This window comes from Cryptotermes secundus, unplaced genomic scaffold (genome assembly GCF_002891405.2).
Source record: "Cryptotermes secundus unplaced genomic scaffold, Csec_1.0 scaffold1440, whole genome shotgun sequence".
Classification (NCBI taxonomy): Eukaryota; Metazoa; Arthropoda; class Insecta; order Blattodea; family Kalotermitidae; genus Cryptotermes; species Cryptotermes secundus.
Window position 1 is genome coordinate 64,310 of NW_019733339.1, and position 16,616 is coordinate 80,925.

The following is a 16,616-nucleotide window of genomic DNA, read 5'->3' on the forward strand; positions in this document are numbered from 1 at the left end:
ATCATAACACTGGTGTACAGCCAACAGCTCGACATTATTTTTTTTAGTTACTGCCATAATATAAATCAGCATGAAGCGAAGAAAGTATGCATTCCGAAATGCTTTTGTCAGAGGTGTCATATTCTGGTATGCGAAAAATCAATCAAACAGGAATGGCTATGCATAGTGTCAGCATTTCCACTCATAAATCGGCAAGATATGTGACTAGATGTTGGTAGTACTTCAGTATGCAATTGCTATGAAGCAGTTGAACGTAGCAAGTTAGGAAAAAACTCAATTATACGAAGTTGTGTATTGGTCATATTTTTCTGTTTCCTACATTTTAAGTTCTGAATTTTATAGTTTACTGTACGTTTGTGATAATATAAGGCGAAATAATGCCTAGAGGTATGTGTAATTTTAGCTTGAGAACAATGGATTTCCAGAATTCGTTGGATAAAATGAAGGTTTTGAGAATTTGCTTTAGAAGGTTAAGATGAGAGAACGAAGAACTTTGAAGACTACATAGTATGTAAAGAGCCATAGTTATTGCTAGAATAATCACACATGTAACGATTGTGATCTTAAGAAACCTAGCCCATATCATGTACGACAGATTTACAGCCTACTATCCATATTTTGAAAGAAAATAAAAGGGTTATGCTATCACCATACTGTGTATCCACCCCACATTAATTTTGAATGCCAGAACCAGCCTTTATGAGACTTGGTATGTATATTCTGTTACTTGAACCCATCTCAACGGCATACTATATAAATTCCTCCTGTCAGTCTGTATTGCCCTATTGTTGCTAGGCAGAGAATACACATGCAACAGAATTTTTGGATGCGTCAGTTTCTGTGCAGTCCATGTCATGTCAAAGGAGAGCAGGCAATTCTTCCCAGAACATCTTGTTTTTGTTGTTGTTGTTGTTAATTCCTTTGCTTTAAACTAGGAAAGTACACCAATCACAAAGGCAAGCACAGGCGATTCACCAGCCCAGAGGAAATAGAAGAACAAATGAAAAGAGAAGAAAAAGAAAGAAAATGGAGGGTAATGAAACGTTGTACTCATAGGTTTGGAGTTGCCATTATACTATCATTATTATATAGTAATATTCTGTTTTCATTTCGTAGGAAGAGAGGGGTGATACAGGTTCTAGTGAGGATGAAGCAAGAGGAAAAGATGATGGAGCCTCAGAATCTGAAACAGAATCATCATCAGAAGAGAGTGAAGCAGAGGCAATACTATCCTGAGTTCTTATTTAGATTTTTAAGCTGTAACATGTGCTATATAAATCTTCACATTGATAAATACAAATAATGTTCAGATTTTACATATTTATACCTAATTTATTTTTAATGTTGATAGGTTAAAGCCAAAGGAGTTGAGAATCTCATTCATGTGGAAAATCCTAACAGAGTTCAGAAGAAGGCAAAGAAATTATCTACCCTTAACGAAAGCGTCGATTCTTCTGTAAAACCTGAACTGTCACGTAGAGAAAGGTGAGAAATTTAAGGTCCCCAGCCCTCAAAAGGAAAAGTGTTGTGTGACTAAAGTTCAGATTTCTAGCATGTGTGAAAATAATGATTCATGTTGACCACAGATTAAGAAAAATAGGTATGATACTGATGTAATATTAGTATAAATCAGCTTTATCACTGAAGAAGTGGATTTTTATCTTGTGATGTATTAAAGAGCAAAAAATTAGGATGTGTTGTTTGAACTGTATGTAAGAATTCAAAAGAGATGGTGCATGATGATTGATCATGTCGGTGTGAAGTTCTCTGCACATGCATTCACTGGTTTTTTAGGATTCCAGAAGTTAAATAGACTGATTAACTGTTTCCTTTGAAATTATAGTTTCTTGTATGTATATTGAACATGGTGCTGTCACAAATATGTGAGCATTTTTTCAGATCTTTTGCTGTGAAAATGCCATTCCTAGGAGTGCTGCTGCGTGGAATCCCTCATATCAGCACAGTATCCATGTAAACTGTATACTGTGTGTTGCCTGTAATAATGTGGAAGCAGTTAACTGTGCAGGGATTTACCATGTGTAATGTGCTGACTTTCTACAGAATTTCATTACTAATTACTGTAAAAAAAGTGAGACCATATTGTATCAGATTTACTGGATTTTTTTTTTCAATTGACCTAATCCTTCCAGCCCCACTATGGCCCTTGGGGTCGACTCAGCCTCCAACAGAAATGAGTACCAGGAATTAATTAAATAATTTTCCTGGGGAGTAAAGTGCAGCTGATTCGTAAGACTGACAACCTTACCGCCATCTTTCAGCCGATTATCTAGATACTGTGGGACCCTCAATGTCTCACAACCCTTTCGGCCTTCATGACCTGGTACAGGGATAGCTTTACTTTTACTTACTTGAACAGCTCCCTTCTTTTAAGTATGCCTTGCAGCACATAAACAAGTTTTTCTTGATGCATTCTTGAAGTTCTAAAATGAATAAATAAACTCATACGTATAGAAACACCACACCACTGCTTTTACACTTGTCAAATGGAAAAAGGATTAAAACATCGTAATAAGAATTTCTGCTCTAACATTATTCTTGTAGGATATTCAATTTGTGATAAATTAATGCCAGATTTTTTTAAATGTAATATCTTGTGTGTCCACCTTGTACATAACATTCTCATTGCACCTCCTCTTTCAGGAAACAGCTAGATCATCAGAGAGCGCAAGCAGACTATCAACGGTTGCATGCTAAAGGGAAGACAGAAGAAGCCCGTGCCGATTTAGCCAGATTAGCCATAATCAAGCAGCAGCGGGAAGAAGCAGCTAAACGACGCGAGGAAGAAAAAAAAGGTAAACATGTGTTAGCAACATTGTGTACAATAATCAGGGTTAAAATAATAAGCATGGCAGTAAAATGTTTTTATTTTCCAGAAAAAGAAGCAGCAAAACAGACGAAAACGGCTCAAGTCCAAAGAGCACTTGGAAAGAAGACATGATTCCAAAAGCATACTTGAGGTGCCACCTACTCAGTGATGAGATGACCCAGTGTCAGGATTTGAGATTTCTGGAGATTAAATTTCTATTCTTGTGAGATTTGGATGAAAATATTCCTCTTATTCAATAATTTATCATTGCTCGAATTTTTGTGAAATACCTCTGTCATATGGTTAAATAGTTTTGTAGTGTGTCTGCTGTTGCTTTAGAAAGTTTAACCATGTAAATAATAAAAAATGTATTATTTAAGGAAATGTGGCATAAACATTAAATAATGCAGGAGATGTGTTAAGCATTATCTATACAAATAAAAATGTAAATGTTGGTTTGTTAGCCCTCGAAGATCTCCGAAAGTTCTTCACTGATTGCTTTGAAATTTTGACACAACGTTGCATTCGAACAAGCGCGTTTTTATATACCCATTATATAGATGTCACACCAGTGACAGGTAAAAACACGCGTCTTTTGAAAACCGGAATTGGAATTTGGAATTCAGAAGAGTGACCCCTATGGAAACGCTAGAACAGACCATTGCATAGGAAGTAACAATAGCGATACTGTATCGAATCTCCATGGTTACGACGAATACACGGAGCGTTCCCACAGAGACAGTACAATAACAATGGGTCGTTGCGTAGGAATCGCGGAATCAACAAAGCAGCACATGGCTGAAGATATTTTCCTTCGAATGCGCAAGGATAATTCCAATATGAACATGGATTTCACAGCAGAAATCTACAATGAGGCGTTGATAACTATTGAGGATTTGTGCTTAGAAATCGCGAACAAAGTTCTCAATCAATTGGAAATGCCATCACCGAATCGATCTGCTGCTGCTTCGTTCAATGTAGAATTGCGTAGTGAACAAAATTACAACACGGGTGATCTTTTGTCATATGTGCAATCAAATATTCCTAAGCTAACGCTTTAGCAAAAAGGCATATATGATCAAATCATGCAAAATGTCAATAACAGGGTTGCAGAAATTTTCTTCTTAGATGCGCCAGGAGGAACTGGTAAAACGTTCCTAATTAGATTGATTCTGGCAACAATTTGATCCCAAAATGACATAGCCTTAACTCTTGCGTCGTCCGGAATAGCTGCGACATTGCTACTAGGTGGAAGAACATTCCGCTTTGAAATTGTCATTGAACATGAAATTCATTGAAAATCCCACGTGCAACATTTCCAAAGGATCAGGCATGAGAGAGGTATTGCGGAAATGCAAACTTATTGTTTGGGATGAATGCACAATGGCGCACAAAAAATCGCTCGAGGCTCTTGATCGATCATTGCAAGATTTGCGTGGAAACATCAGACCATTTGGGAACGCATTAATATTGCTTGCAGGGTTTTTCAGGCAAACGTTACCTGTAATTCCTTGATCGACACCAGCAGACGAAATAAATGCTGACCTGAAATGCTCTACTTTGTGGCAACACATAAAGACGTTAAAATTAACTACAAATATGCTGCGTGTCCAGCTGCAAAATGATCCATCAGCTGAGATATTCTCGCATCAATTGCTGGTAATTGGGAACGGAAAGGTGCCGGTTGATCTGACCTCAGGACGAATTTCATTGCCTCATAACTTCTGCAATTTAGTGATGTCAAAGGAAGAATTGGTTGAAAAAGTATTTCCCAACGTTGAAACCAATTTTAAGCATCACGATTGGCTGAGTGAACGAGCTATTCTTGCGGCCAAGAACAAAGACGTCTACGAACTTAATATCATTCAGTCTAACATTCAATGCGAGGCAGTCACATACGACTCCGGTGACACTGTTGTGGAAGCAGATGAAGTGGTTAATTATCCAACAGAATTTCTGAATTCACTCGATCTGCCACAGCAACGCGTGGCTGGGTACAGCTAGTCTTCTAATGAAATTCAACACAAATTTTTCTTCTTGTAGATTTTTAATATTCCCTGTTAATAAATGAGTATATGATTACCAAAACTTGCTGACAGCAAAGTGACTGCTTTTAACAATCTGATGTTCTGTTTTAACTCTTCTATGATGGGTCAGTATATTTCCTATCAGTACCTATTGCAAGCCATGAGAAGTTCATAGTATCCATGGCTGGGGGTCATTATTCCTTTGGCCCTCAAGATAGAGATCACCTACAGATGAGTGGAGCAGACGCTGTTCTGTTCAGATGGCTGCGGAGCTGTTGGGCAAGCAGTTTAGATCGCAGAATAGTCTTTGGTTGTAGATACATGATCTTTATTAAATGAAAATGTGATGCAGAATAAACTCTGCTGAGACTTTGGACATCCAAGAGAAGAGATCTGAATGAAAGACTGATGAAGGCGAATGACATGACTGCCTGTACTGAATGTCTAAAGAAAATATGTCATGATTTCCAGGAAGTTTTTAATGCTTCAATAAGGAACTTTCCATAACATGGCATACCAAAATACTTCACCCATTTCTCTACCCCCAAGGATCTCATCTTCGCATTACATTACTTGTTCCAGTTCAAAGGCTGCTGGAGATATACACTTGTTTGCTTGACCTCTCTGGTCATGATATCCACTATTTTGCATGATAACCATACAACTTCTTTCCAATAAATTTGTAAATGTCCCTAAACAACTTTAATATTGCTGTAATTCCCAATATGTGGTTCGCAACCCACAGATACATGTGAACAGTAAAATTCAGGACAACTTCCAAAGGCTACATTGCTGTTCTTTTATGGCCCTCCTGTAAATTTACATATACGAGTTACCAGGTTTTGAAAATAACCCATCCGGTTAGTCTCGTACAACATTACCCAAAAAATGTGTGCAAGAGAGACTAACCTATTTATCAACCCCTAGTAACACTTTCAGTAGATCAGATATTAGGATTTGTGAAAAAACGGGATATTCCTGACCTAATTCAGACTGTCCTGGCGGACACCTACTAAATACTCGTCAGAACAGTCCTAGCCATTTGACTGCAGTGAGGGTCCATATAAGTCACGGTGAAATACACATTGGGGGGGGGTTCATGAAATCTAGGAAGTAACTTATGTATTCATTCCATTAAAAATTTGGAAGTTCCCATCTACCACAGTTTCAGCAGATAACCCTTGAGAGACACTTTGAAATCACAATTTCTCCTGAGGATAAATAGCAATTTTCTGGAGGATATTCTTGTATGGTATCCACAAGTACTTGTACTGAGCCATCCTTTACTTATGCCAACAAGTATGAATGTAGGAATCATCCATCAAAACATTTTTTGCTTCGGCTCTGTTTTTCTAGTGTTCTTTAAGTATGAAATTATGTGCCAATGATCAGTACAGCAGAGCTCTACCAGACTACAGCGTCATATGCCAGAACACTGTAGCCTTTAGTGACAACGAAAGATGGCTGTCAATTTGCTGCAGGAACAGTTTTACAAGCCATGAAGGTGAAACCACCCACAGAAAAATATCCTTTGAATTCAGAAATGTGGAGAAAAATGAGCGATGACCACATTTAGAATCACAGAGTTCAAGAACTGGTTGTGAAGAGTACTATCTTCTGGGATATAACACCTTGCTAGTTCACTGAAAGTCAACTGACATTTTGGAGTAACATCTCCTCCATCTTCCAGGTTGAAGCAGTGCTTGTCACTTTCTTTCATGCTGCTTAGAGAACTTTTCATAATCACTGATGAAGGGAACCTCAAATCCTACGTGGTGATGTCAGTCTTTGAATTACACTGAATCATTACATGCAGTTCACCACTCTGGAAGTACCAAATTATTTTTTCAGCTCAACATCTCCTTATACAACTTCAAGCATCCTATCAAGATTCATGTTTTATGGCAGTAATCATTAAATTCTATGATGCGACACAAAGAGGCCACTTCTACCCTGAAGATGGAGGCAGGTTCCTTCAAACTGATACCATCTATTACACAGCAAACTACAATTTGCCACAAATATTAAAAAAGTGACTTGTGGGTTAATTCTGTAAGCCACCATGCAACATTAGGAGCTGGCATAGCTGTCAGTATAGTGACTGGTTACAGGCTGAACAACAAAGGGGGTCAGCGTTCAAATCCCGGTAGGATGAATTTTCTCCACGGCATCCAGACCGGCTGTGTCCATCCAACCTCCTATCCAATAGGTACAAGGGGGCATGAAGTGACCACTCGCATCCAGCTAGCATACAGGGAAAGAAAAAAAAAAAAAAGTGGATCTATACATCCACTCCGCCATATGCCTTCATGAAAGTGCTTAATTAGTTAAACACAGACTTTGCCCCTGAATCACCATATCTAGTGAATCTGTGATGTCTTGCAAAACATTTCGGACCATCTGACAACCTTTGTACCAATAATGCTTCCCATGCAAGACCTTTCTCATCATTTTCCTTACATCAGGTCATATATCAAAATAATCCATAACTGAAGATATTTTGTGGAAATTTTTAAATGCATGGAAAGCGAAAGCACCAGCACCCCCATTATCATTAAACCATATACACATGAAGAGAGCGTCTTGAACACAAAAATCTTTCCTTCGCCTGTACAGCTTTTGCTCTAACATTCTTCACTCAAATATATGCTGGATTTTACTGAAAGTGCATCCAGGCCTCTGCATTAAAATTATCCAACAGTTCAGAAGTGGTTTCACATGTAAGGACATAATGAACTTTCCCACCTAAAAGGCAACACTTTAAAAAACCAAGTCCCTGAAACTTTTAAACACTGACCACGTGCATACATAAATCCATGAACAGCACAATGGTGGATGACATTTCTTGTTACCTTAGAATCAAATTCGAAATTAAAAAAACATTCAGTTGTTGGAAAGGGTTTATTGACAAAATGGTACCACTACATAGTTAATTATCAGAAAGCAGCAGCCAGAAGTTCTTCCATCATGACTTTTTCTTCTTAGAACACTGTTGAACTAAAAATAAATAAATTGTACTTGAAAAGAATATTCACAGAGAAAAACACTGCAACTTCAACCAATACTTACAATCTTTCATAAAATTTTAAGATATTCATTTTGCAATGGGTTTATGAACTACCTTCCCATTTACATGTGCAACGAACACTGCCTCTAACAAAAGCAGAAATGATTCTGACCTATACCCACATTTAGTCAAGACAACAGAAAAAAAAAAGCCAAGATTGATTTAGTTGCACTGAGCTCCTCAGCGCATTTTACCAGCTGGGACTGAGTAACGTTTATAGCAAAATGCTCTCTAAGGGTCTAACCCAGCAATTGTAACCTACCTACCTTTTCTGGTCTTACCTTCTTTCCTGCTACCACCATCTCCTTATCAATCTTTCGTGACGTTAAGACTAAAACATAGCCGAAGCACTTACGTACCTGCACTTTGTTCAAATGGGAAGAAAACTTAAAGCATATCCCAGCTTTCGGTAATTTTCACATCACAAATAAATGGCATTTACTGTACTGAGGCCATGGAAAAAAAAAAGTCCCAGGTATGCACTGGTGGACTGTGCTCGAGGCTTCCCACTTGTATTGCCCTCCAACAGCTGGCCCAAAGTGCCTCTCCACTACCTACAACTATCACTGCCACATTCCTATTATCAGAATGATTATATGAATGGAAGGCAATATGTAGAAGTATGGTGGATGGGGAATCACAACAATTCAAGGGACATGTGTTGGTGGCTGATACCTGGGACTTCTTCCTGTGGTCCCAGTATAGTTCACACAACACAGTATAACTATACGTGAATGCTGTGTTAGTAGTTGTGCTGACCAATCACGATACATATCCTATCTTTCGCTTGTGTGAACTGATCCGCTGCTTGGAGAAGCAACTCTTCCAACATGAAAATGATGACTTATTAAGAATTGTGGCAGCCAAAACTATATCCATGCAAAGACAAAAGCAGGACCTAAACTGATAAATGGGGTCAAATCAACAGCTTAGGTGTAGACGAGCAAAGGGCAATTTGGTTTACTTGCAGATGGCAAAAATAGAAAATGCAAGAGCCTCCAGAGATCACTAACTGCTTCCAAAGGGAATTACCGCCATATTACAGCTGGCTTCAACATAAAAACCAGGAAATGGGACCCTCAAATTTCACATATACTTTATACGTGTAATACAAGGGACCACACCCCACAGACTTAATGTGTAACAGAAGGGAAGTGATATGAACCACATAAAAGGTGCAATTTGCGAAATCTAAGGGGGTCTGAAGGCACCAACATACCAGTTGACTGGAGATGCAGGCTGGTGGAATTCAGGAACATTATGGAAAATTCCAAGATCAAAACAGGACCAAAGTTAGGATGAATACTGATGGGAAAACATGGATATTCAGAGCTGAAATTGGTACTGGTTCGGCAGGAACGGATGATGAACGCCACCACCACGAACACACGTCGGCACGCACTGCCATCAGCTACCCGCTCTCGCTACCCCTGACTGCCATGTGCCCCGCAACTGCACTGCTACACTGCCACCGCAACACCGAACCCCAACACAGCTTACACTGCAATCTGCCACTGCCTCTCTCGCTCGATCACTACCGCCCACCCTGCGGTATTGGAAAAACAGGGTTAGCCATCGAGCTACGGTTGCCTGAGCACCAAGGCTCAATTCCCAGCATACCATGGAAACAAACATATCACTATCAACTCATATAAGAGGCATTACAAACTGCTTCCCATTTCATTAACATTTATATATATAGGGTGTCCGGATGAAAGGTATCCAAAATATAAATGTATATCTTGGAAACTGTCATACATGTATCTGGTTTACGTCCTTGGAAAGGAAAACTCTGAAAGTTTATTTTCATACCCAGCTTACAAACATATAGCGCCACATTTTTGCCACCGTGTTAGGAATCACCTGGACAGAGAGATGTCTGGGGTATGAAATGGCAGAGGTGAACCAATCGCTTGGCCTCCTAGGTCGCCAGATTTAACCCCAGTGGTTTTTTCTTGTTGGGCTATGTGAAGAACATTGTCTACCAGGTTCTCAATGACCTTCAACACCTGAAAGCCCGCAGAAGGGATGCTGTGGTTATGACAACACCAAACATGCTTCAAGCCTGGATATTTGTTGCGCTACCAAGGGAGCCCACATTTAAATTTATTGAGAAAGTTATATATGCAGAAAAAAAAAACTTTGACAGTTTCCCTTTGTAATGGTGTACATCACTAACGTGTACAATAAATTCTTTCTGAGTTATGATTTTATTTTGGATACCTTTCATCCAGACACCCTGTGCATCACTGCAAATCTCTTGCTAACAATGCAGCTACTGCATCGGCAAATAATTATATTATGGGAATATGTGACTAATATAAAGCTAAATTCAGTCACCAAGTCTGTCCCTAGAAATCAACACCAACAATCTAGGCTGTGCCTATTAATACATTAATTCTGCCTAATAAAGTGGCTCCTCAGATTTTAAGCCATCAAAAATTCACAAAATTGTGTATTTTGTATTAAACAAAACGTTTGAGATGCTTAAGGGCCATGAAGCCAGACAAATGAACGAACATGGACATCATGTCACCTTAACACCGGCTTACCATGAGGCACATCGGTACAGCAATGTGCAAAATGCTATGCTGTTCTAAAGCGGGGAATTAAGCCTTGCACACCAACCACCACTTCACAAGTCGGGAATGCAAGTAAAGGCATCATATTACAGCACATTAATTTTATACAATACAATGTCATAACTACACACAAGTAACCAAAGCTAAAAACAAATTATTTCAGCCCTGAAACTCATACTCTTCTGCGAGTCTTAAGAACTTCAAACACATTACAATAAGTTCACACCTACATTTTTCTGCAGCATAAGCTACGGCTGTTTTGTTGCTTAGAAAGTAGTAACATACTTTCAAAATTTCTGTTAACTTGCACAATAAACTGTTACCATACCAACAGTGACCAACCCTTAATTAATATTAGACAGGAAGAATGATTCAAGGAATACGAATAACATACTGAAACTTAACATAAAATAGATACCTTCTAAACATTAAGATACCTATGGTAAATGGATATCTATTCAAATATCTGATTTCACAAATGTGGATAATTAATCCTGCCATTTTCTGTCAATGCAGCATAGCCTTTACACATTTACATTTCTGAATTATGCAGTATTTGAAAGCATACGCTAGGGTATTTCACCAGACCTTGAACACCTATATTCTATATGCAGTCCAAAATTTAATGAACTAATCAATTCCAAAGCTATGTAGACATGAGCCAATTTCAACGAGGTTTCTCCTATGGGGGTTGGGCAGCCCATAAATGTGTTTCATCAACCAGTGAGTTTACTTCAAAGAGAATGTTTAATGTGCTGGCAATTGTACAATAATCAAAACACATGGGAAAACCAGATTATGTTGCTAGCGAAGACAGACTTAACTTGTGCACCCTGTATACATCTGGCTGCTACAAGTAATGCCTTTCCTTTCTGCAAAGTTCAGTATTACATAATAACCATCATTTAGAACTCATAACTAATCAGACAACTGTTCTGATACATAATCACTGTCCAAAACTAAAGAGCAAGAAAAATAAGCAAGCTTTTAGAACAAACTAACCACATAAAATCACTTCCCACATATTAAAATAGCATGAAACTTGTGAAAACAATGACAATGAAGGGATACTGGAATATTTTGTGAACTCAAACCAAGTTGATACATAAACATTATTAAAAGAACTTCAGACATTATGCATGTTCATTATCGGCAAGGGTAGGCAGACAGAGCTATGCTGCTAGATTTATAACTCTTAAACACATACAAAATTATATGCACTCCAAATTATCAGACACTTTAGTCATATTAAACACAGAAAATAATTGAGTTAGATACAATAACATTTTTTGTTCAGCACTACAGAGTGATCAGTACCTTTCAAAATGCAGAAGTCTGCTTCCATCTCTATTCCACTAAATATAAAGTGCTGAAACCAATCACCTAGCAACCATCACCCTGAAAAAAAAAGTTGAGAGGTCAACAAATGCAACAGAAACACAACATACTAGTAATCATTTACGATGTTTCTTAAATATCTGGTTATTTCTTAAGTTTACTGTTATAACAGTGAATTGCATGTTTCAGGGAAGTGATATGTTAGCTTAAGCAGCATTACACCCGCTGAGCACTTGCTCACACCAGCTGCCAATGGTATTTTATGTTTCTTACTTAAAAGGACGGCTCATTTCACTTCACAACTTTTGCTCTGTGGTTGGCGATGAACTAGTTTCTAGTGAATTCTTACTTAGTAACAGCTTTACACTTTTTAAATGCAAAACTGAAAGACAAACAGCTTATGAATCACACATACTACTTAAAAACTCAGCCAGCAAAAAATAAAATATACATTCTCAAAACCATGCAGTCTTGCAGACAAATGCCAAAGTTATGGAAGAACTTCCAGCTACAGGTGCACCTTGAATACAGAGACATGTTCCTCAACAACGCTTGTGTCCACATAACTCGAGCAAAGAGGCAATGTGGCCCTTAATGCAAACTTACACATCCTCAAACATAAATCATTGTATCTGTAAAGAGCAAAGTGCAATGGCTAATCTCAGCCTTGGCTGGGAGTGTTTCAATCTTGAGACCCAGATAATGCCACACATTCTTCAGAATTCAAGCTGACATACCAGAATATTTACCTTTTCATTTTGACTTGGATCGTGACTTGCTTTTGCTTTCACGAGGAGATTTACTGCGGGAATGAGATTTCCCACGAGAACTTTTGCTGTCTGAGCGTGACCTGGAACGGCTGCGAGAACGCGTGTATGAGCGGCGACGTGACCTTGAGCGTGAATGGCGGGAACGAGATCGAGACCGACTCCTGGTGCGAGAACGACGACGAGAACGGGAACGAGACCTGAAAAAATTTTAAACTTGCAAGAATTACATGGTATAAACTGCAGCACACAGTACACTAGTCAAAAGAGAATATAGCCCTTTCATTGTTTGTAAATGCTCTTTTATCTTCACTGTTCATATGTTAGGCAGCTCAGCATTTTCTCACAGCGACTCTGCTGCTCGCTTATGCACCAGAAAGCCCAAACATTTTCGCAGCATCCTGGTGGACTGCAGTACTTCATAGTAACAAAACCATCAATAAAGAATCTAAAAATACATAAAGAATAGCAAAAATTTCTGAAGTAGCTGTATGCATGATTTGGTAACAGAATACACGAAAGAAATATTGTATTACAACAATCTCGTAAAAAGAACCAGAGAAAATTGCTGTCATGAAGCACACTACACTTCCAACACAACACTAGTAGTAAACTAAGCAAGGACTCAAGAAAAGTTTGTGAATAATAATAAGGCAAAGAACTGTTTGAATATACCAACCTCCTCCTACGGCTATGACGACGATATGGAGATGATGGTCTTCCATATCGAGCCATCTGGACACGGAGCTCCCTTCCATCCAGAAGGCGACCATCCATTGCATCCAATGCATCCTCTGCATCGCGCTTATCATAAAATCTAGTAACATATACAATAGACAATAATTCAGATGTAATAAACATGTATTTACGTCAACTTCACCTTACTCCACCCACTTTGTACAATGATTCAACTAACTCCTAACATCGAATGAAACAAAATTTAATGTTATTCCGCTTCGTATGGTGCTTCAACTAACTACCAACAAAATTCTAAGCTGCAGAAGCACCCCTTTCCTACGATAGTTCAGTCTTATATACTTAACTTAAAACCTAACATTCTATGTGCATTATTTAAGGTATGCAGGGTTATGCATACAATTACAAAAAGTGTGGGTGGCTTGAAACTGGACACCTCCAGTATACTGTACCAGTATACCACACTGTATACTAGACTTGAACTATTACGCTAAATTAAACATTTTATACTTGCGCTTAAATACAAACCACGACTTAAAGCTATATCACATTATATAATTATTCAATGATCACTAATACACTCCATTATCGGGTGCACACACGCAAACCACGGAAAAGTACTCTCTGGCCGCCATTACGAAATTCTCTCCTTGAAACAACGTATTCTACGGTTGTGTGGGCAAAGGAAAAAACAAAATTTCATAACCTTTGTCGAGCTACTCACCTCACAAAAGCAAATCCTCTGCTCTCTCGTGAAAATCTATCGCGTGGGATATAAATATCACCTACTTCACCACATCTCTCAAATACGCGACGCAAATCCTCAGGCGTTGTTCGATAGGTCAAATTATCAACCTTCAAGGAAACCATTCCTTCTATACGTGGAGGTGGCCTTCCGTAGCTCATTTTTGTTGTCCTTCGTAAGCAGTACAACGAGAAAACAATTCCCGACAGAAATGATGGAAACTATAAGCGATTACAGTTACAGGCCAACTCCAACACCTACAACGAATCTTACACTACAAACGATGACCTCAAAATGGCGGATTTTATATAGAAGAAAGACGCGGACGAATACAAAACTGCTGTAGCCATGTAAGTGACTAAGTTAATTAATTGCTTATCCACCTTCATAACGGAAAAACTAGGTAGGATACGCATCAAATTAATTAATATAGTATTTAATACATCATACTCTTACAACACTTGCTATGTTAGTACTATTTTCATTTTTATATTGACTTTCGGGAAATAATATAAATTAGCATTTGACTATGTTAGTGAAGCTACATGGGCTTTTTTTCTACTAACCACCAAAATCAAATAGAAAGCTAAAACAAAGAAATACACTAACCTCACAAATGCAAATCCCCTGCTCTCTCGGGAAAATCTGTCCTTTGGAATATAAATATCACCCACACTGCCAAATTTTTCGAAAACACGGCGCAAATCTTCTGGTGTTGTACGATAAGTTAAATTGCCAACTTTCAAAGAAATCATACCGTCTATTCTAGGCGGCGGTCTTCCGTAACTCATTTTAACACAAAAATACAAACAAAATAAATATATTATATTCCTTGTATATTATACTTGGTTATAAGCGACCCACTTGGCCATAAAGTTACATTCCAACTACAGGTAAATTTCAAATACGAAGCAGAATTATTACATTCAACAATATGGCGTCAGCGGATAGCGTGTGACGTCAGTTACCATGGAGATTTCTCCTCCCGCATCAACAACTTTTTAAGGGACGTGATATTTTTAACAGTATATTCAGATTTCTATCACCCATGATTTTTGTAACACATTTAATATAGAAATCGAGTAATTTTAGGAAAGTTGTATATCAAATATCATCTACTTTGGTACGTGACCATCTTTGTTTATACCTAACTTATGAGCCAACGGTTACTCCTGTTCCAATTCACGTGCTCGACATCTGCTACCGCCAAATTTGATTTCTGTTACATGCATTTCGAAATGCGGCACAAATCAGCATTTCTAATTTATGTTTACAGGATTATCACAGCTGGTAATTAAAACTACATACTATAAACTTAAATGCATGTTAACCGATCTGTCGGAGAGAGAATTGTAACATGATAGTAAACGTGAGTGTAAGTCCCATAAATTTGCAAACCAAATGCCTTAAATATAAATTGGTAAGACCTGTGATCTTGCTCAGAACTTCACTTCACGTTAGGCGAATTAGGCTGCTGTCCAGGGTCCACTGGTTTTAGGGCTCCCATTATGAGCATTGTTTCACATCTGGGTACACACAAAATACATACAAACTGGTTTCATTTTGCATTGGTAAATTTGACATGAACTGCCTCTGGTCTGAATATATAAGAAATGCTGAGTAATATCTTTTGAAAAATAATTTGAAGCCAATATAATTTTTAGATTGTGTTTTGATCTATTCCTAACCTTTTCCTTTTCCTTAATATACATGATTTTTCTACTGGTATGAAATTGTAGGGTGTTAAGCCAGAGGGATTCCAAGATCATACTTTGTCCAGGGTTGACCATTGTATTAAAGCAGCCCTACTTATGGTAACTTATTGTGGCAGCCAATTTAAACATTAACAGGGCTGAATTCTGTAAATTACAGAGGATATCCTATATAGGTACAGCCGGAGCTATGAATACACCTCCAAAAGTTGCAGTTAAGTGCTCCTAAGACTCAGTCTTCTCCATCTAATGATTGAGGTGGCCACCCTCACTGGGATACAGGGATTCAACTACAAATGAACTAAGCATATCTTAGGCACATGAACGAAAATACCTAGGTTCCCACTTCACAGACCATTTAACACAGTGTGGCTGTAAGGATCAGGTCAATTGTAAAATCCAACAACCTCATTAGAAATCAAACTCACGACTTCTGGCTTGAACACAGTGCCTCAACCAACTATGCTACCATGTGCCGCAATTTTACAGATGATCACAGTACACTGTAATACACACTATATTATTTCCATTTAGTTTTAATGGTTTCGTGTATGATTCCCGCCTAGTTTCGTTAATCAGCGACTGAAACCTGCCGTAGGACTGGCTGTTTCTTATGGAATGTAGTTTGTATGATGGTATACTGTGATCATTTTTATACTCCAGGCATAAAATGGAACATGAAACTCAGCGTTGCCTTAACCCTTCCGCGACGGATAGTATTTAAATCATTTCCTACCGCCAAACCGACGGGGTATTTAATTATTAAACAGAAAAATGCACTTATCCATGAAAAATTTAGTAACTCTCGCAAAAATTGGTATATTGAGATAAAATTTTCACAGAAATATTCATAAA

The 16,616-nt window shown here is 38.2% G+C and overlaps 2 protein-coding genes across 4 annotated transcripts; one reads left to right on the plus strand and one right to left on the minus strand.

Moving 5' to 3' along the window:
• The first annotated feature begins 244 nt into the window (after positions 1 to 244).
• LOC111868114 (28 kDa heat- and acid-stable phosphoprotein) lies at positions 245 to 3,045 on the plus strand. The gene is made up of 6 exons (XM_023858508.2): positions 245 to 387; positions 936 to 1,033; positions 1,117 to 1,221; positions 1,352 to 1,485; positions 2,662 to 2,813; positions 2,895 to 3,045. Exons 1-6 carry the CDS (start codon positions 378 to 380, stop codon positions 2,957 to 2,959), a joined length of 564 nt encoding a protein of 187 aa, XP_023714276.1. The 5' UTR covers positions 245 to 377; the 3' UTR covers positions 2,960 to 3,045.
• Positions 3,046 to 7,736: 4,691 nt separating this feature from the next.
• On the minus strand, positions 7,737 to 14,997 carry LOC111868111 (serine/arginine-rich splicing factor 2). Of its 3 annotated transcripts, XR_002843457.2 has the most exons (5): positions 14,029 to 14,353; positions 13,288 to 13,425; positions 12,591 to 12,808; positions 11,821 to 11,901; positions 7,737 to 9,467 (listed from the first exon to the last, which is right to left on the minus strand). XR_002843457.2 is itself a non-coding variant. In XM_023858505.2 (4 exons), the coding sequence occupies exons 1-3, from the start codon at positions 14,838 to 14,840 to the stop codon at positions 12,595 to 12,597; spliced, it is 534 nt and encodes a 177-aa protein (XP_023714273.1). In that variant the 5' UTR covers positions 14,841 to 14,997; the 3' UTR covers positions 10,571 to 11,901; positions 12,591 to 12,594. The 3 variants fall into 3 exon arrangements, 2 of the variants coding, with proteins under 2 accessions (XP_023714273.1, XP_023714272.1); XM_023858505.2 differs by lacking the exons at positions 7,737 to 9,467; positions 14,029 to 14,353 and adding an exon at positions 14,659 to 14,997 and having other exon boundaries at positions 10,571 to 11,901; XM_023858504.2 differs by lacking the exon at positions 7,737 to 9,467 and having other exon boundaries at positions 10,571 to 11,901.
• Between the last annotated feature and the right edge of the window lie 1,619 nt (positions 14,998 to 16,616).